We start from the raw sequence: 21,196 nt of genomic DNA on the forward strand, positions 1-21,196 counted from the left end.
CTCTTATAGAAATAAACATTTTAAAATATAATTCTACAAAAACTCTAAGTTAATTATCTAAACCAGTTTCTAATCATCCATTTATTGGATCTAAGATTGTTTATGTCCAAAGGTTCTTCTATAAAAATGGACCAAATTCTGGGTATGAGGTTTCTCCAAATAGCCTGGTTGCCTTTTCTGAATCTTATATGGTCAGCACACCATAAATGAAGAAGAGGAATATTAAAGTATGAAGTTCCCCCCGTTGCTCTTTGAGATATATCAGAAACAAGCTTTCTAAAGAGTTGTTTAGCAATGGAACAAGGAATATTAGGTTCTTCTTTCTCATGTATAGTAGTCTTTAAAGGAGCCCATCCCTCTAATGTTAAAATATCCGCAACAAGAGGCTTATTCCCCTCGAAGTCTATAAGTGGAATATCAGCAATTTTAAATATTTCCTCTAAATCTGGTTGAAATATTTTAAATCTTCTCAACTGATTCTTATCACAAACTAGATGGTATTTTGGTGGTTTCTTTTTTGTATTAATGGCAGTAAAACCTGAAGATCGTTCAATAGGATAATTTGGATCAACTTTTAGGGATAATTTGAGATCTGGGACTGAGTTGTTAAAACATTCATCGAGATCAGTATACCATCTACTGTCAGTGGGACTATAAGGTTCCCCTATAATTAGTTCTTCAAGAATTTTCCTTGCTAGATCTCTTCTGTGGTTTATAATGGAGGTTCTAAGCAAAATTTTGTTTGATTTAAAGATCGATTCTTCTTGTTGAATTTTTGTATAGCTAACACTTAGTCTTTTAAACTCCGTATTTACTGCAATTACGCGATGAACTTTTCGAACTATTGGTCTATCTGAAATGTCAAATACATCTATAGCTTTTGCACAGTGTCCAGCATGTTCAACTCCGAGATCAATGACCTTTTGTAGTTGGTCTTCTCTCTTCTTTTTTAAATAATCGTATTCTTTAGTATTCGAAATTTCGCCACTACTATCTGTTTGAATCCTGGCAAACTCTATTTTGTCCTTGATAATCCTCATTTCATGCTCAATATCTGTCAAATCCTCCAAGGCTTCGTGAATTCTTCTAATTGAGACTCCAATCAAGAGCTGAAGTTTAGCTTCTAATGGAGATATATTTTGCATGATCATATCAACATCAAATAGAGACATATTATTTAAAATGGCTTTTGGTTCAATAATAATCTTAGTAAGTCTGTGTTCAACTCTTGCAATCCAACGTTCAAGCTTCTCGTCAGTAATCTCGTTATCATCTTCAAAGTTAAAGTATTCCTCAGGAATTCCAAGCAAGAACTCATTAATAGTTTCGTCTACAGAAGCCACAATCAAGTTATATAGTAACTCTAGCTCATCCATATCCAAAATCTTTTGATTATTTACAAATACTGAGGCTAATGCTAGCTTAATAGAGCTTTTATAGTCATAACCATTTTTTACTTGAGATATTGCCAAACATGCATCTGGAAGCTTAACTTTGCTCTTTCCTAGAACACTATGAGAGATTCCAACCACTAATAAGGCAAGCCTAAATGCAGATCTATGAAGTAGTGGACAGAATAATGAAAAATGATCCATTTCATCATATGGTTTATCTTCAACAAGAGAATGAATCCAATCTTTTTTGGCTAACTCAGAAAAAGATTTCAAATCCGAAATACCATATGGCAAATTTGAGGCTGAATATATATCCGTGTTATCAGATTCAATATATTCCTTCAAAGCTCCAATATGCTTTTCCATATACTTAACAAATTGAATTTGCATGTAGAAACGACGTTTTAGGCTTTGGGGCACATTTCCTCTTTGAAATTGAATATCCTGCACAAACCTTTGAGTTTCTTTAAATGAAGTAATTAAACTTCTATAAGTTGAATATAACGTTTGAAGAGCTTGCTGGTTTGTAAGATTGACCAGTTCCATTTTAGATCCTAATGAGATATTACTTTCTTCCTCTTCAGCTCCGTTTAATACCCCATCTTTGAACCATCTTTTGCCTATTTTTCCAGATTTATTTCTGTTATAATAAATCAGGAATCTGTCAAAAAGCTGCCTCCTGTCAACAACTACATTAGTGGATGGATAGTTTGTAAATAATATTTGTCTAACATCGAGCTCATCTAAATGACATCTGTTATCAATAGCAAGAGCAACCAAAATAGCTTCGTTTACCTCCACCTTCTTTTTAAAGTTGGTATTTATTCCGTCAATTGGGAATATTTGCCCCTTATTTAATATCTCAGAGAGAAAAGGGTGCTTCTTTGTTCCATACTCTGCAATTTTTTGGCAAAATTTTTCAGCTTTATCATACTCTATATGTCCTCTTAATGCTGATCTTAAGGACTTAGCACAATCTTCCAATGAGCCCTCTTTTAAAGATAACACAACCGTACAAGCTCTTGTTCTACTTATTTTGTATCCTTCTTCCAACATGATTACTACAAGCGCATTTGCTATAGAGATCTCTTCTTTAGATAACTTTGCACATGCTTCACCTCCCAATTCATCCATTCCCGTCTTAACAGCAGATTCAACTTTCTCTAAGATATTACTAACATCGTTAGGATGCGCTTCATGAACCAAATCTTTGACTTCCGGATCTTCTTTGGCTATTTTCAATACCTCCTTACAAATTTCTAAGCTATTATCTTTAATTTTCTCATTTTCTTTAATTGTTAGTTCCAATGCAACCGAACAACCTGAAAAGTATCCATCTCTTAAGTTATATACTATATAGCATGCATCTAACATAGACATCCCTATAGTTTTAAGATAATTAGTGTCATAGTTCTTACTCCCATTTTTTAGGTTTGATTACTCTGAGTTCTCAAACCAGGATTTTCCCTAAAGATCACAAACTTACCATTATTAGAGAATTTTTTTGAAGCAATAATAAATAGATTGGAAAGCTTTAGCTGGTGTGGAGTTAATACTGAACAATAATCCCTAAACAATATATTATTCACGAATCATAGATTAAGTACCCAAAACTTACATAATCAACGTTCCAGACAAATCATCTCTTATATTTCTTCCTTCAACTTTATATTTTTTACCAAAAATGGGCCTCCAGTATCTTGCTGCTTCTATTTCTGATTGCCATATTCCCAAAACCAAACAAAGCAAAAATCCTAAAGATGTTTTGAGCAACTTCATTTTATCACTAATCTTGGTTTCTAAACATGCATTCCCGTATAAAAATCAATACTTTCCTAATTCAATTCCTTCTATATATAAATAAATGAAAAGATAGTATTTATATTTCCTTTTATTTTAATAATTGCCCCATATTTTGACATGCAAAACCCTAATTCTTTTTAGATCATTTGGCGCGCAAGTCATGCATTTATTTTTCTAATTTTATTTACTAGAGACGAATGATAGAAATAATTGTTATTTCTAATGTCTGCATTGATAATGAAAATCTAAGTGTAATTAATTGCTATTTGTAAACAACCAATCAGCCCCATTAGATTAACCTATACGAATGCTTTTAAAAGCGTAGTAACAATAATTAGGCTTAAATATGCCTCCAAATTGTTATCACTCGGAAAATAAGAGCTAATGAATAATTTTTTTTTGACAAGTAGAATTGATCCTCATTTTTTTCAGAAATAGTTTTGTTTTCATTTTGAAATTACATTAATCTTTGAATTAAGTAGAAGCTTGAAAACTTTTTTTTTGAAGAGTTTAAGTATTGTATTCAATACTGTAAATATATATTAATATAGATAAACAATTAAGTAGCTAGCTACTTTGACGACTCAACAAGTTAAATAGCTGCTAACTAGGAGATACATAAAAGGAATAAGATTTAGTCATGAAGAGCATATTTCCCTTTTTTTCAATTTTTTTACCATTATTAAAGCATTCATTTGGATATCAAGCTAACCAGCCAAATGTTTCAGAGTACAACTCTGAGCAAAATCTCTTAGCAGCTCTTTGCTGGTCTCTACCCTTCAAATTTATTAAATGCGATATCGATTTTGAGGAAAACGTATTAGAACATTTAAAACTTGAACTAATCCCAAGATACAAAGTTTCTTCAACTGACGAAATTGTTTATAATATTAGAATGCAGCCAGTAACAAACGGATACTTAACAAATGCAATTCTAGCAGTAAGACCAGTTTATGGGCTGATTATTTCAAATGAAGCTGGAAATCCTGTTCTTCAAATTCCACATCAACTCAAGCATTCATCAACGGCAAAGTTTGGATTACCGCATCAAGCCAAAAACGTTTTCTCATCTGTGAATTGTGTTCTTATGTACTCCAATATTGGAGAAGGTTTTTACTATATTCACCCTGGAAAGAGTGAACATAAGTCAATTCCAAGATCCGTACCAGAAAACATAATGTTAAAAGCCTCTACGAAGAAAACAAGTACTAGAGAAATGTTTTATATGACTTTGTTATCAAACCAACAGTTCCCCACAAAACCTACAGCTACCTATGGTGTTGGGACGGATTTTATGATACCTTCAGTAGTTTGTTTTGGGACTAATGAAAATCTAAGCCAACAACTTCATGAAAGTAATTCATATCTGGGAGGAATTTTGATCCAAGAACGAATTATGGGACCTTCTCTAAGAGATGTTATCAAATTTTTCAAAAGTAGTGCGCTTTTGAAGTGGCTAAAAAATTCAAGAACTGATGATTTTAATTATAAAGCTAGAATTTCTCTCCGATTAGAAGCTCAGTATTCCTTGGCTCATTCTCTAATTGCTGCAATTTTAACTTTACAGCATCACTCAGTTGCAGGTAGGGTTTTACACTGTGATCTAAATACCAGAAGTATCTATCTTGATCGTATAGTTTGGAGCTGGTCTTCTAGGAAGATTGAAGATAATTTGAATGCAATAACACAACTGTCCCCATCTAACTTCAAATTTATTAACTTTGGGTATATGAAATCAACTCTCGAGGTATCAGAGGAGAATTTAGGCTGCTCTCAAACTGATAATGATTTAGTTAGAGTACAAGAATTTATTAAGATTTTATTTTCAGAGCAAAGCAATAGATCAGAGTTCCCTGAAAGTGGAAGCATAAGTAGTGGTATGATGACAATGAGCACTGGATTTAAAATGTGGTGGAATGAAGTAGTTAATTCTGTTGGAGCAGAGTCCACTAATCAAGAAGTCAATGAGCAAGAAGTTTTGCAAGTTGAAAATATTCTAAGGACTATTTATACAGATAATTCAGTTATATCAAATCTTGATAGAACAGCCAAATTTTCTGGTATTGTTGCAGGCTTGAAGGCAATTCACGCCTCCATCAGCAAGGCATTTAGATATCTTTATGAGCAAGGATATGGTAGAACTAAGAAAAGGGTAATTCTTGGTTGGTCAAGCAAAGACCTTGAGCCTGAGCCTGCCACCGAAATTAGTGGTACTGTCAGAAGAATCCTTAGTGGCAAGAAAATTGAAAATTCTTCTAATATGAATTCTTCTGGTGTAGATCCTTCAGGTTCATCTGATTTGGAGCTTTCTGCTGAATCTATTGGAATCTCTAGCTAGTTGTATCTGCCTCCAATATATTAAAAATAACTTTATGAAACTCCCATTTAGTTATTTTCAGATGTTGAACATTGAAGATACCTAATACGAAATTCCCGAATAGATATTTATTAATATATAGTCTAGAGAATCTTTAGACAAGAATAGAAAAAAAAAACTAGGAAATTAAGAAATCAATGTATCCTAATCTTTATAAAATATACCTAGATTATTTACCCAAATACCCATATGCATCAAGCAAATAGCATTAATGAAGAAAGATAACAACTCCTAATAAGTATTAAATACCAAATTCTAATTATTTACTAAGGTAAATTAAAAATAGAAGGGTGAAAACGCTTAAGTTCTAAAGGGAATAAGATCCTTGAATCATAAAACTTTCCGTAGCTCACTACCTTTTTGTCTCTTCAAACAATAGTAGTTCAAATCCCCCAATCATAATACCAATTGGAAAACCTAAAACAAATTACTACCTAGCTTGCAATCTTATAGTTCCTTAATGTAAATGCAGTCAGGAAGTATCCAAGAATTCTGAAGGCGAGTCCCAAGCAAATAGCAACTATAATGTTAAGCCAAATATCGGTTGTCCAGAGATTAAATTGATCTAGGAAGAAGTCTGTAGTAACTTTTGAGAATCTTTCTCCTGGAATGAATACTGATAATATCATACCGGTATAAGTATATCTTACAGTGGATATCCATCCTAACCATCTGATCCAAACAGGAATTTGATCAAATGTAACAAAGTAGCCTGCAAGTAAAGCAAAAACTAAACTGAATAGTGGGAAAATCTGGAATACAGTATTTGTACTCGTACTAAACGAGGAAAGTACATATGAGAATGAGTATGAAAGAAATACTCCAGCTTGAGTAGAAGCAGTCCAAAGTCCAAACTGGTCAGCCAAAGAAGTTTTGAGATTCTGATCATAAACTCCAGTCATGAAGTAAACGATTGTTGTATATACCAATGTCTGAATATGTTGAACTGGGAAGTCTGCAACCATCCTCGAAAAATAGTAAGAAATAGGGGTATACATCTTAGAATAGGTTTCTTTGTTCATTACAAAACGCTCATCAACGGTTACAACAAGCCCCTTAATAGAAAAGAATGAGATACTTGTTGATACAAAGAAGATCAAACCAATGATATTTCTTGCATTTTGAGCAGTATCAAAATCGTTTTCTCCAGCTCTTGGGAGAGAAAAGAAGACTCCTCCCATGATAATGGCCATAATAGTGTTAACAAGTAGTAATCCAACTGTTACATTTGGATCTCTCCAAGTATTGAGAAGTATTCTCTTTGTAAGATATTTAACCTCTCTACAGAAACGTATAGGACCTGGGATTGGTGATAACCTTGCAATTTTTTGACAAATTGTCTGAGTTGGAAGGATTTTCATATTTGCAGAATCAATATTTCCATAATTCTCAAATAAGATTTGAGGATTACTTGTATCAACGCATCTTAAGTGATTATCGATGCCTTTCTTAACATTTTCTCCATATACTGATTGTTCATAAATCTTATGGAACTCATCCAAAGATTCAATAGAGGGAACTTCCAGTCCAAACAGTTTCATTGAAATATCATCTCTTGATACTGATTTTTCGAACTCATAAAGTGGTTCTTCTCCATCCAGATTTCGTTCAGCTAATTCAATTTCCTTTATAGTTGCATCCTTGGGTACATATATGGAGGCTGAAATTACTTTCTTATGTACTAACTCAACAAGAGACGTAGCATCTATAATGAAATCTGCTGGATTATAGTTATCAGGGAAGGGTGTAACAACATCATTAAAGAAGGTAACAACGTCCATTGGAGATCCTTGTCCTAAAACAAATCCTCTACTCAAGAGAGTAATTTTATCAAACAAGGCAAAAGTCTGCGATCTTGGGGTATGAATAGAACAAATCACAATAATTCCAGTGGTATGGGCGAGAGACGAGAGATATGATAGTAAATCATGAGCTCTAGCAGCATCCAAACCTGTTGTTGGTTCATCCAAAAATAATATTGGAGGATTCTGAATCAATTCCAAGGCAATACTAAGTCTTTTCATCTCACCACCAGAAATTCCTTTCTTTGAAATTCCTCCAACGTATGTATCTTGTACATGTCTGAGTCCCATAATATCAAGAATTTCAATAATCTTTTCCTCACGATCCTTCTTAGAATAATGTGGAAGTCTTAGACCAGCTACAATGTCCATTGTCTCTTTAATTGTTAGATAAGGAAGTAAGTAATCATCTTGTACCACCATTCTAGTCAAATACCCTAAATCTATATCAGTAAATCCATTAATAGCCACGGAACCCTTAATATTATATTCTCTCCCTTTGAGTCTTCCAGAAAGAGCATTCAGTAATGTTGACTTTCCTGATCCAGAAGGGCCCATAATTCCAATAAGTTGTCCTGGAGAAGCCATAAAATTCACGCTCTTTAGGATTGGAACCACCTTTTTACGGAAAAACTTATCACGTTTGGTGAGTTCAACTGTCAAGTTTTTTGCTACCAATGTTACTTGTTTTGAAACATTCATTCCCAAATTTATATTGATTGACATGTCCATTGAATGGTCTGTAACTGAGCACCTAACAGCTGCAGCACTTGATCCACCTTTAGCGTCATAAGAAGATTGATCTCCACCACCTTTGCTACTATTTAAGTCCAAGTTATTTCCTCCTACTGTTAATCCATTGTCCTTAATCTCAACGGAAGACTTTTTGCTGGGGTTTTTGGGGTCGTCAAAGCTAAATTTAGCTACAACCAAATTTACTACCAAAAAAGTTAACAAAAAGTTGACTCGCCTAGCTAGAACTTACCATCATTGTTGTTACTCATCCTAAATATTAATTTTTAAAGACAAAATCAGAATTTTTATCTTCCTATTATTAATGAGCGAAGTATCAGCATGAGGGGTAAATCCAAATCTTAGATTTAAGAGGGGAGAGGCGCTTCACAGATAAACAAAAAAAAAATTAATTCAAGAACGAACTTGAATAGCTCCAAATTATCTAGAAAACATAAATTAATTTTTCTAAAACAATCTTATCTCTTTCAATTTCCATGCCTAACAGGATTATTTTTCTATATATTTACCTACTCCCTCTATTTCGTCATCGCACACAAACTGAATATAAACTCACTTGAACCAAATTAGTTCTTAATTATTAACTAACTCTAAATTAATTCAAAACCCATTTTACCTGATAAAATCAATGGTGCCATTAGATATACCGGCCATAAAAAACATGCATGCATGCAACAATAGGACCGCAAGAACGCGCCAACTTGTGGATCTATTAATAAGAGATGGCCATTTTGAAATTTGTTCAAGAAAATTGGGAAATTACTACCAGGTTTGCTATTAATAGAAGAGTTTAAACTAATTTTAAGTTGGAAATGCATGGTGCTTAGAACTAGGTTCAAGTGAAAACGAAAAGTAACAATATGAAGCTGCTAATAAGGCTTGCAGTTTTACTTGGAATATTAGTGGGAGTGTATACAAATGAATTGAATGATGATATTGTAAAAGAAATTAATTTGGATCAATCTTATTTGAAGTCAGTTATTGACATTGTTATGGACCAGTATTATTTCATGTACTATCATCAGGGAAGAAGAGGAGGAAAAGGAAAGTGGTCAAATGGAATAGGTGGTCTACCATCTCCAAGAATAGCAAAAAAATATATAATGACATTCGTTCAGAGTGATCCTGAGGATAATTTATTTGGAGGTATTAGTTTGAAATTTTATATACGAATGTGTACAAACCTAATAAATCATTTCCCCAGATTGCACCATGGAGTTGGAGGAGGTATCTTAATTGCAATCCATTCCTATCAGGAAGAAGAATATACCATAGTAAGAGGATTTTGTACAGAGGCAGGAATGATGCATTTCTTTAAAAAAGAAATGGAAAGTTTGATTCGGGAATCTTCTAAGCCAAATTCTTTGATCCCTCCCTTGAATAAATCAATTTTTGATCAGTATAATGTTGGAGGAAATTGGGACGATTTTGTAGAGAATTGTGAAGATCTGATTAAAGAATTTAAAGAAATAAACATTAAGAGAGACAGTTCTAGCAAATGGTCAAAGATTGATTTCTCAGAAATTTCTGACTTTTGTGAAGAAGTTTCTGATGATATTTATCCAAACTTCAGTCAAAGTCAAAAGGAATGGAATCATATTTATGCTCTACAAAACTACATTATTGAAAGGAAAGGAGAAATGAGAGCTCCAATCATTGGTATTCCTTCCAAGAAACCTGATTACTATGTTGCTGGAAGGCATCAATCATCAATGTATAGAAAATGTCTAAGAGCATTATGGGATATGTTTCAATATGATGATGAAATTAACTTAAAAATTGCTGGAATTAATCAATATGAAACTCTTAGAAGCTTTTGCAATGCTGCTAAAAATTACTATACCAGAAATGGCAGGATTTCTGCGTATCCAATGATTAATATTGGAGATCCTCCGAGAAAAAGAAAGTTACCTACTGATGAAGATGGTTTGGTGAAACAGATTTTGGAGAAACAAAGAAATAAAGAGCTCAAAGAAAAATTATTAACTATGCAAATGAGGAATAAATTTGAAAAACTCCAGGAAGAGAAGATCAAAAGAAGAAGAGAAATTAGGAAGAACATCAAAAAATCAAAGGTCATGCCAACCACTGCCGATTTCCCCCTGGAAGGAATTCTATCCCCTAAAGAAAATTCTTCTCCTGAAGAGATTCAAGATACTATAAACATTCTCAATGAACTTCCTAGCACAAGTTTTAAAGAAGATGGTCTTCTTGAGCCACAACCAAATATTTCCACAATTGAAAAAAACTCCGAAAGCAATGAAGAATTGGACAACTTTGGATTAGAAGCTGCTAATGAAGAGTTTAATAAATTATTATAAATAATATGTAGTATAAATAGTATATATTAAGAAAATTAGTATAATTAAACCCCCTTCTTTTTCATTATTATTCATTATAGCATTAGATTGCATGCCGAAATTTTGGCGCGAAGATCTTTATTTACATTTACAGTCTTTCAGAGATGTGTATTTTAGAATCTTAACCTTAGAAATATTTATATTAAAAATATTACTGATAAATAGTTTAATTTAATAAGATCCCATGGGTAAGTTTGTTTGGCTTTCATAAATAAGACGAATAACCAAACTAATTAATTTAATTTAAAGATCCACAATTCAGGTTTAATCTTAGGCCAGTGATTCAGAATAGAAATAATTCAGGTACTCCAAAAGTATTTATTAGAAGTACAAGTACAGGAAATAATGTTCAAGGTATTTCTAAAACACCAATAGTTCCTTACAGACAAATGTATGGAACCAATTTTAATGACCTCCAAGGAGTATATTCAATGGTTTCTCCCCTTCAAAGTTTTAGAACACCTCGATTGGAGAATCAAAACCACAATAATTTTTTTCCTGAAAATAAAAATTACCTACAAATTAATACTGAGAGACTAATTCATTCAAGTAAAAATTTTATAGATGATTCTAAAATACTAACATATAGGTCAGGATCTTTTATACAAGCTAATTCTCAAGGGTACAAACCAAATGAAACACTCCAAAGCACAAACTATTCAGACAACACAACTGTTTCTGAAAGTCAACTTTCTTCAAACCAATTTTTTGAATCAGAGAATGATAGTTTCATTTCGCAGAATGTAAAACCAAGCAAGAATTTAGTCAATAATGCTACTAATACCTTAGATAACAAATCTGAAAATGAATTAAAACAACTAATTGATGACCCAAAAGATCTTTCTTCCACAAAAATTGAAAATAAAACAGATAATCGTATAGAACTAGATTTGAAAATCCCAAAAAATATTTCATTGGAAGAAATCTGTGAAACTGAACAATTTGACTATTTTCCTCAACTTATTAATGAAGTAAATGAAAAAATAGATATGGAAGAAATAGAATATAATACTGAAGATATAAATCATAACTTTGACAAGGAGTCAATTATATCCTCAAGCGATACTCAAGGATGTATGGAAATATGTATCACTCCTCCCTTATCATCAGAACTAATTACATCTAACAATTTTTATTTCCCAGAAGATAACAAAGAAGAGAGTCAGAATGGTTCAATTTTAAGAACAAATAAAGATTTTTGTGAAGAATTTACAGATATAGAAACTCATAAAAATGATATTCTGGAGAATCAGAATATTTTAAGAGAGAATGGAAAAAGAAAATTCAGATTTTCATCGCTTTGTCCTAAACTGCTCAACTGTCTATTTCCATGGATACGTTCTGAACAATATTTTGAAGATCACGACCAACCAATTTTCTATATCACATCAAATAACGAAGAATCTCAAAAACTAACAAATAACTAGAAGATATGTACTTAGTCTCCATGTTATTTTTTTTGTTGTCTTAAAATTCTTTTTTCTTTTAATTTATATTACATGTAACTCTATCCTATTTGGCGGTAAATTCTTTTTTAATTTTGACATGTTAGTTTTAATCCAAAAATTTCAAAAAAAACTTCAATAAAAATATATATATGGAAAACAATGAACCCAATAAATAACTGGAGGGTTTGGGTTTTAATTTATTTCTATATTCACTATTTATTACTTAATACTATTGATTGCACATTCAATTTTAAAGATAGTGAATCAGAATACTCTGCCAACTTTTCAGAAAAGTCACAAATTGACTCGAGAAAGTTTTCATTATTATTATATACAATAATTTCCCAAGTATTAACTGAAATTAATAGCTTAGATTCTGAAAATTTGGTAGAATATTCGAAGAATTTGAAGAATTTTAGTAAATTTATTATTCAAGATTTTGATAATTGTGAAAAAATCTTAATTGACGAAATTCCATCTTTATACCTACCATTCATAACTAGTCCTAATATTGAACATGGTCATAGTATTGCTTACGAGGTTTGTTGTAGGCTTAGAAGTACCATTTCTGCAGATTCTGAACTAACTGCTTTGCTTGGTAATTCAACCAAATATTTAGATTATGAAGACTATGTGAAAACCTCTATGGAAGCTATCAACAAATTTGATGGTTCATCAGATGTTCCATCTTCTACTACAGGACTTATTTATAGTACAACGCTTGATAATCATAAAGGAATCACTGGAAAGAAGTCTAAACTTAGAAATTTGCCCTACGAGGATGATATTAATTCTAAGGATGAAGTAATAGATTCCAATTCAGATGGCTTGATCTTTAGTTTTGATGTTAAAGCAGCTCCATTTATGAATTCCAATACTCAACAATATATATATACTTATTACCACCATTCAGATAACTCTAAGTGTTTAGGTTTGACCAAAAAACAACTGGAAATGGTTGAATCTATTCAAAAAGTATCTGTTAATGCTAAGGATGTCCCAAGAATACCATTAGACATAGCATGCACAGCAATGTGGTTTATTTCTCAAAGGTGGGATTTTTGTCCTTTAGTATTCAAGCAATTAATGCAAATAAAACGATCCTCATCTATCAAATTTTGTGAAACTGTTAAACAAACAGCTACTGAAAGAACTAAATTTATTACTAAAACATTGAAAATTTCTGATTCTTTTTTGACAATGAGAGCAGTAAAAATTCTAAACTATGTGGAAACTGTATTAAAACTCAATTCCAAATATTTTCCAGACTCTGAAATAACTTCTAAAGATATTGCTGATATTATTTACAAAGGTGATAGTGATATTTTTGTTGAAGAAAATAATAATACAATTTTTAAGGAACTTAGAAGAAATAGAACTGAGAGAAAGTTTAATACAAATAAAGAGCTTCCCAAAAGTAATATATTAGGACTTAGATATCCAAATTATAGAAGAGATAGACATAATTTCACAAGTATATTTGACCATATAATGTATTCCGAAAATCATTCAAAAGATGATGAAGGGGAAAATCTACTATTGCTTCCCTTAGAATTCAAAAGATCTCCAAATTGGACATCCGATAATCATCTTGGTAGTAACTCTAAAGAGGTTGTTTCTTCTAAAACTGTTCTCCAAACTCATTATATTCCTCCTCCTTCAAGTTTCATTCCAAATGATGTTTCAAACTGGATCACTGGTCCATGCTGTTGGCTCGATGATAAATTTAAGCATTTACCTTCTTTAATCATTTCGATTTCAAAAAGAAGAGGACATAAGTTACATATTTTAAATGCATGTGAGGCAGTTTTTACTTTGATTAATGACTCTGGAGAATCATGTGCCAGTATTTTAATTTCTGCGGTATTTCTGGTATTTTCTCTAGAAAATTTTTCTGAAGCTTCAGATATTTGTTCAGAGACTGCAATGAGAGTAGGTTTACCATTCTATCCTAAGAAGGATTTAAAATCTACTCTATTCCCTACTGAAAAGCTTGAACTGGTTACTTTGTATGAAGGTATAGTTATTGCTCTTTGTCTTGAACTTGGAATTGTATTGGATATTGAAGATATTCACCAAATTATATTTAGTGATTACCCAACTAAAAACTCCCTTGTCCCAAGATCAACCTTGAATTATCTTTTATATAGAGCATTAAAATTGCCAAATGACTTTGGAAAAACAAGAAACTTTTGGAATTGGTCAACACAAATGTATACTAGGATCAGTAATAAACAAGCAAAAATGATATTAATCAATAGAGCAACTCAATTAACTCTAGAAATAGCCCAAGTAACAAATGAAATTGAGATAATGAATGATATTTTAGAAAAAGCAAGAAAAGATTTAAATGTCTCAAATGAAAAAATTAACCTTTTGGAAAATCCTAAACATAAAAAAATACCTAAGACAAATTATTTACACCATTATAATTATGATTTCAAATTAGCAAACTTTGATTCCATTGAATTGAATTTAGTCAAACTTGAGAAACTAAGATATGATTTAATTATTGAAAAGGAAAAAATTGCGAAATATTTGAATACACTTTCAACTTATATTGGAAGTAAGATTTATGATATCCCAAAAAATTTCGTGAATAATAAGTTTTATCCTTTGTACAAACCATCCGTTTTTAAAATTAATATGTATGACTCAACAAGAATTCAAACAGGATATATTACTACTCGATCAACAAGAAATTTATATCACCTAGTTGATAATGAGCCAATCAACAAAGACTTAGATGTATATCCACCAAAAATTAACTATTCGATCAAGACCATTTTCCAAGAAATAGAAGAATGTTCATTTTTAACTGACAAAGGTTTAGACTTAGCAATTTACTCTCAAGAGTTATTTAGTTTATACTTGAATATTCATGTTTCCTCTCAACTTTGTTGTAGCATAATTATGAATATGCATCCAAATATTAATATTAAAGATTCATTTATTCATTCGGCATATTCAATATTAAATTACAATTTTACTGATATAAACTATCAAGAAATTGAAGAGATTTGGCTGAAAATTATCCCTATACTTTCGATTCCTTCTGGAAATTTGTTTAAGACTAGATTTTATCAGTTCATCAACTATAAGAAAGCCACTGAGTTTGAACCAAATTATGAAGCTCCAACTCAATTCATCAGTAAACATTCACCATCCAAGAAAGCAATAGTTCTAGATGATGCAACTTTGAAAGAAAAAGAAGAAAATGTTAAAAAAGGTCGTTATGCTATTTCAGATGCTAGACCAATTACTAATCAGGTTAAGAAACCAAAAAATTTGAGTCATTCCGGAGAGAATTATAAGGAAATACTCGATTTAAGTTATATTGATAAATATTGGGATAATGATTCTACTAAAGAAATCAAAAAAGAACACGATGAATTAATAAATAATGAATATAGAGCATTGAAAGAAAAGATTATGGAAATAAATAATGAATTGGGAAAAATTTATGAGAAGCTACGTGATCCAAAATTTGTAGATAAAAGCAACTTTTTCCATGTAATGGCTTCAACATTAAAAACAGACAAAGAAAGAATTAAATCAAGAATTATTCATCTGGCAGGTGAAATAGCTGAGACAGAAGTCAAATATAGTGATGAGACAGGAATCTTAATTCCTAATAATGTAAGAAAATTAGCAGATCTTCATAAAATTAACTCAATCTCTCATTCAGATATTTTAAAATTAAAAGGTGATGATTCAGGAATGGATCATAGTCAAAGAATTAGAGAGTTAGAGGCAAAGATTAAAAGCAATAATATTGAAATGTATAAAATAATTGAAATTGAAGGAAATGATTTACATGATCCAAAGTGGTATTCTAGTATGGAGAAATGTTTGAGTAGTTTTATCCCTAGAAGGAAGGAAGTAAAATCAATAGAACCAACTTCAGGAATTAAACAGTTTTATCTTGTTTCCAAAAATTATAGCTATATGGATTCTTCTCCAAAATGTACAAATTCTCAACTTGAAATGTACAAATTTGTAATTAAAGATTTAAGGAAATTGTTTGCGAACCTAAATATTCCATTAATTAAGATTAGAGGGAAAAAGCTAGAGAATGTTAAAAAACATGGACTTATTGACCCAAGACAAATGGAACACTGGGAAAATTTGCATGGGATGCTATATGAAGATAATAAAACTGCTTGTTCTTACATTAAAAATTTACTAATGAAAATTGTTCCAGTTAGAAATCTTGATTTGAAAGAATTTATGGATTCTCCCATTTTTATTATTTGGTGTGCTAACCATATAAGATCTAGATTAGGGAATGAAGATATTTGGAGAAATATCTTTGGATTGATTTGGGTTATATTCTATACAAAACCATTCAAGCCAAAGGATTTCGTTTGGAAAAACATATTGCTTGTTTAATTTTATCAAATAAAAAAGAAAAGAAGCTAAAACATTTAATAAAAAAGGATTCAACAAAGCAATCTAGTAAAGTTGATTAAATTCTATGTTTAATTTTGCGATCACCAAATTATTGTTGGTTCTGGTTCTCCTTTTCTTGCTTTTGGAATATATAAACATTTTTCTACTGTATAACCTTTATCAACATATCCTATAAAAGAAAATAGACCAAAAGTAGCAATACGAAATATCCAGGTCCCTTTAACTGAATTCCAAAATCTTAAAGCTTTAGTTTTTTTTGTTTCTTTAGCAGGTAATGAGTAAATATCTTTAATTGGTTCGTATCTCTGAAAAAAATGTTAAGAAAATATATTAATAAAAATGTTATTAAACTTACAGAAACCACATTAATAATAATTTGATTAAAACCAACTAATCTATTAAGATCCAAAATTGAGAAGTAGTAGGTGAAAGTGGTATCGGCTTGATATAAAGATTTCCAAGAAAAGCTAGTAGCCAATGTCTTAACAGCATTTTCGCCAATAACATCCGATGATTCTTGTAATTTTGAAATAATATTACCTACTACTGTTGGTTGTTGAAGCGTATAATGTAGTTGTCTGTACTTATTGTAACATTCAATGTATTGGCTATGAAGTGCTATAGTACAGGATTTTTTGAATTCTGGAGGGATTAAAGTAGTAATATATTTCCATCTATCCAAAGATACTTTTTCTATTAGATATGGTTGTCTTAATACATTTCCAAGCTCCTATAAAAAAAAATTATTAGGTATTATTATTATTATTAAGGTTAAACAATTTTTAAACTTACAGGATCCATTTTCAAAACATTTTTATTTTCTAAACTTTTTGAATTTGATATAAAAGAGTAACATTTTGATAAAAGATCAACTTCTGAGAGGATATTGGCAATTTCAAGAAGATAATTTGTACTTGTTGTAATAATTGATTGTCTTTCATCTGTTGAAAGTTTTATACTTGAGCTCTCAAGGCCAATAGAATTCAAATAATTAATTTTATCATGTTTTGTTAATTCTTCATCATCCTTAAAATCTCTAAATAGTCCTTTAAACTTTCTAATCTGATAAGACTCACTAATATCATCAATATTTTCTTTTTTAGAATTTATTAAATTAAATTTAATACATAATGATTTTGTACTAACGAAATCTGAAGTAATTTTGTGTCCCATAGGATTTATTGATTGCTTCCAACCTCCAAATATCAGTTCTTGGGTTAGAGTATTACTAGTTTCAATCATTTCAGTTTTCTTTTCTTCAGCACTTTTTTCAAGATATTCTTTGAATCCTCCAAGTGTTGGGGTTTTCGGAGTATTTACTACTTCTACAGGGGTCAAAACCTTTTTATATGAAGGAGGAGTTAAGAAAGGGTATATGACAGTTAATAACTCAATGTTTTGTATTGTTTGACATATTGTGTTATACCAAAAGTTTGAAGAATTTTGTTTAAATAATTTTTTCGAGTTTGAATTATTTGAATCAGATTCTTTGAGATGTCTTGAGATAGCTAGAGATGTGACTTTTGAAGCTGATAGAGTTGATACAAGTATATAATTAATTACGTCAAGAAAAATCATAAAATTATCAGAGTTCTCTTCAAAAAGTGAAGAATATATTTTAAGTATTTCAGATGGATTTATTGAAAGGTCGCTGAATGGTTGTAACAAAATTTGAATACCGTTTCCATAGAAAATATCAGGTAAATTTGAAAGAGATTCTGAAGATTCTTCCAATATCTTGTGTATATGAAATAATATATCAGCCTTTGTTTCTTTTGGAATGGTTAAAAAAGTTCCAAAAATATCGCTAAATTTGTTTAAAATTTCTTCTGATAAGAATTTAGAGTCTTCCAATTGTTTCAAATCACGAGCTTTTTCTGAGTCAAGTTCTTCTTCTTCTATTGAAGGAAGGTCCTTTTTCTTAATTTGTTCAAGTTTACTAATTACTATTGAGATATCAGTATCGGAAATTATTTCACCATTTTTGTTTCGTGATAAAATATTGGAATTTGGATAGTTTTCAGCAATATCTTTATTCAAGTTTCTAATTTCACCTACTTTCTTTTCATTTATTGATTTCATATACAAGTTTTTTATATCTTTGTTTCTTAGTGGGAAAATGTCATTTGTGGGGGAAATAGATTCTATATTTTTCAAATTAATAGTACGAGAAGAAGTTTCTAAATTACTTGATTCATAATTTTCGGTTAATATAGAAGATCCATAAAGTGTTTGACTCAAATCTAGTGGCTGAGAACTACCATATAAATCGCTAGAGAGAACTCCAGAAACATCTTCTATTTCAATTTTTGTTAGTTTTTTTCGTTTAGAGTCAACTGAAGGTATTTCAGTCGAGCTCAGAAGAAAAATTAAAAAGACAAATAAATTTCGAAACTTCATCATAGCCGGTCATCCAGATAAATAAAACCCATCTGACAAGGCGATCATTAAATAGTAAAGCATTGGCGCCAAGAGAAAAGGAAATGAGGGAAACTAAACATTAATAGTCACTTACAACAGCGACGAAACTAGTTCTACACTAGAATACATATTAAAAAGTATATTTTTTACAATATAATGATGGGACATATACAAAAACATTAATCTACTCTCACCAATCTTGGGAAACGAGATGGTCTTGAAACAATATCCTCTGATTCCTCCTCTGTACCTCTAGTCAACAGTAAAGAGTCCTCTGGTCTGTTTTCAAGCGGAGTAGCTCTCCAAATTTGGGAAACTGGTAATCTTTGCGTGGGACCTCTTAAGTAACTGGTATATCTCTTAACGGGTTCAGTTGTAGTGGTTTTTGTAGTAGTAGAAGTGTGAATTGGAATGATAATTGGACCTACAAAACTCTTTGTAGTGGTAGTGGTAGTGGTAGTGGTAGTGGTAGTGGTAGTGGTAGTGGTAGTAGTAGTAGTAGTAGTAGTAGTGGTAGTAGTGGTGGTAGTAGTGGTAGTGGTAGTAGTAGTGGTGGTAGTGGGAGATTTAATAGATCTTTGTGTCTCAGAAACTCCATATAATGGTTCTTCATCAACAATTCTAATAGTAAATCCTGGGTCATTCAAGTCACCATAATCTAATGCATTTCTAGTATTATTTTCATATTTGTATGATTGAGTATTGTTGAAATAAAATAATTCATAAGTAGCTTTCTGAGTTGAGTTATTTATATCACTTGATGGGACTACGACTACTAATACTTTATCATATGGTTTTGTAGGCTGAGAGGTTATGGGAACTTCGATAATTTGACCTACTGAACCTGAATTAACTTTGTATTCATGACCATTGTTTGTTTTAATTTGAGTGCCTTCTTCGGCCATTAATGCACGGTGGTCAGCTTCCTTGTAATTATTATAGAGATTTTCAACATTACTACAATTACATCCAGAGCCAATCTCCTTGGATAACGATTCACAATTACAGTTATGAGTTGCTGGTGTGAGTTCTTCTTCATCTGTATAGATTAAAATACCTGAGTTATCATCTCTGCCACTACGCTTTTTAGATTTCTTCGAAGAACAAGAAGCACAGGATGAACCAGAATCCTCTTCTTCAAGCTTTGATTTTTTGGTCTTTTCCGATTTAGAGCAAGCACATGATGACTTAGACTCCTTTTCAGGTTTTGGTTCTTTTGTTTTATTTGATTTAGAGCATGCACAAGATGACTTAGACTCCTTTTCAGGTTTTGGTTCTTTTGTTTTATCTGATTTAGAGCATGCACAGGATGACTTAGACTCTTTCTCGGGCTTTGGTTCCTTTGTTTTATCTGATTTAGAGCAAGCACATGATGATTTAGACTCCTTTTCAGGTTTTGGTTCTTTTGTCTTATCCGATTTAGAGCAAGCACATGATGATTTAGACTCTTTCTCAGGTTTTGGCTCCTTTGTTTTATCTGATTTAGAGCAAGCACATGATGATTTAGACTCTTTTTCAGGTTTTGGTTCCTTTGTATTCCCTGATTTTGAGCAAGAACAACAAGCGCAAGATGATTTTGAGTCCTCACCTTCAGAATCTGAACTCTTAGAACAATCTGAAGAAGAACAAGAAGAGTCAGATGATTCTGAATCATCAATATATTTATAAGGATTTTTGAGTAAGATATCATCTGATAAGATATTGAAATTATTAAAATTATCTTTAATAACACGATTGCCACTTGACACATCAGTAATTGTTTCTAGATCAACGACAAGAGTTTCAACATCTTTCTTCTGTAAATTTGTGTGATTAATCAGAAGTCCGATAGTTTGTATTTCATTAAACATAGATTCTTCATCCATAGGATAAATTGGATAAGCAGTTTCATTATTAACTAAAGCGTATTCAGTTCCGTTAAGTAAAACGAGTTTGAGCATTTCAGTGCTAGTAGTATTTTGGAAGTAAGGAGTGGAGGAAAGTTTCAAGCTCTTGTAGTACTTGTTATGGGTTTCATTATTTGCAGCCTTTATTGCCTTTTGTAGTTTTTTTAAATCAGAACTTCCTATTGAGAAAAATTGAACACCAGTACCAACGTGGTCTCTTCCAACCAAGCCGTTGCTTGCGACAGAGCAAAACTCAAAAGCAATCAAAACTGTAAGAATAGCAACAAGGATCTTCATCTGCCGATAATTAACGGGAAAATAATAATTGAGAATAAATGAAAATATAGTATTACCGAAACTAAGTTACAGCGACAAGAAAATTTACTTGAGACTCAGTTCGAGAGAAGTCAAAACTGGCGCCATTTAGTTACCCTCAATTTACTTCGATTCTAGTGGATAATAAAGTTACGTGTCTAAACCGCGGACTAACAGCGGGATAAAGCTACCGAAAAAATCAGATCAGACAAAACTAAACGAAT

The 21,196-nt window shown here is 31.4% G+C and overlaps 8 protein-coding genes across 8 annotated transcripts; 4 read left to right on the forward strand and 4 right to left on the reverse strand.

The window, feature by feature from the left end:
- Positions 1-53: 53 nt before the first annotated feature.
- cgd6_5330 (conserved hypothetical protein) lies at positions 54-2,774 on the reverse strand (the record flags this gene model as incomplete). The annotated part of the gene is made up of 1 exon (XM_627852.1): positions 54-2,774. One exon carries the CDS (start codon positions 2,772-2,774, stop codon positions 54-56), a length of 2,721 nt encoding a protein of 906 aa, XP_627852.1.
- A 1,063-nt stretch (positions 2,775-3,837) lies between these two features.
- cgd6_5340 (conserved hypothetical protein) lies at positions 3,838-5,535 on the forward strand (the record flags this gene model as incomplete). Its single annotated transcript, XM_627853.1, has 1 exon — positions 3,838-5,535. One exon carries the CDS (start codon positions 3,838-3,840, stop codon positions 5,533-5,535), a length of 1,698 nt encoding a protein of 565 aa, XP_627853.1.
- A 473-nt stretch (positions 5,536-6,008) lies between these two features.
- Positions 6,009-8,357, reverse strand: cgd6_5350 (putative ABC transporter protein; the record flags this gene model as incomplete). The annotated part of the gene is made up of 1 exon (XM_001388321.1): positions 6,009-8,357. A coding segment is annotated over one exon (2,349 nt), but the record flags the coding sequence as incomplete, so codon positions are not given.
- A 632-nt stretch (positions 8,358-8,989) lies between these two features.
- On the forward strand, positions 8,990-10,450 carry cgd6_5360 (hypothetical protein with signal peptide; the record flags this gene model as incomplete). The annotated part of the gene is made up of 1 exon (XM_627854.1): positions 8,990-10,450. The coding sequence occupies one exon, from the start codon at positions 8,990-8,992 to the stop codon at positions 10,448-10,450; it is 1,461 nt and encodes a 486-aa protein (XP_627854.1).
- Positions 10,451-10,878: 428 nt separating this feature from the next.
- Positions 10,879-11,916, forward strand: cgd6_5370 (hypothetical protein; the record flags this gene model as incomplete). The annotated part of the gene is made up of 1 exon (XM_627855.1): positions 10,879-11,916. One exon carries the CDS (start codon positions 10,879-10,881, stop codon positions 11,914-11,916), a length of 1,038 nt encoding a protein of 345 aa, XP_627855.1.
- Positions 11,917-12,096: 180 nt separating this feature from the next.
- Positions 12,097-16,329, forward strand: cgd6_5380 (conserved hypothetical protein; the record flags this gene model as incomplete). Its single annotated transcript, XM_627856.1, has 1 exon — positions 12,097-16,329. The coding sequence occupies one exon, from the start codon at positions 12,097-12,099 to the stop codon at positions 16,327-16,329; it is 4,233 nt and encodes a 1,410-aa protein (XP_627856.1).
- A 792-nt stretch (positions 16,330-17,121) lies between these two features.
- On the reverse strand, positions 17,122-18,753 carry cgd6_5390 (hypothetical protein, signal peptide; the record flags this gene model as incomplete). Its single annotated transcript, XM_627857.1, has 1 exon — positions 17,122-18,753. The coding sequence occupies one exon, from the start codon at positions 18,751-18,753 to the stop codon at positions 17,122-17,124; it is 1,632 nt and encodes a 543-aa protein (XP_627857.1).
- Positions 18,754-18,950: 197 nt separating this feature from the next.
- Positions 18,951-20,954, reverse strand: cgd6_5400 (protein with signal peptide plus thr stretch, cys rich, possible mucin; the record flags this gene model as incomplete). Its single annotated transcript, XM_627858.1, has 1 exon — positions 18,951-20,954. The coding sequence occupies one exon, from the start codon at positions 20,952-20,954 to the stop codon at positions 18,951-18,953; it is 2,004 nt and encodes a 667-aa protein (XP_627858.1).
- Between the last annotated feature and the right edge of the window lie 242 nt (positions 20,955-21,196).

This window comes from Cryptosporidium parvum, chromosome 6 (assembly GCF_000165345.1).
Source record: "Cryptosporidium parvum Iowa II chromosome 6, whole genome shotgun sequence".
Taxonomy (NCBI): Eukaryota; Apicomplexa; class Conoidasida; order Eucoccidiorida; family Cryptosporidiidae; genus Cryptosporidium; species Cryptosporidium parvum.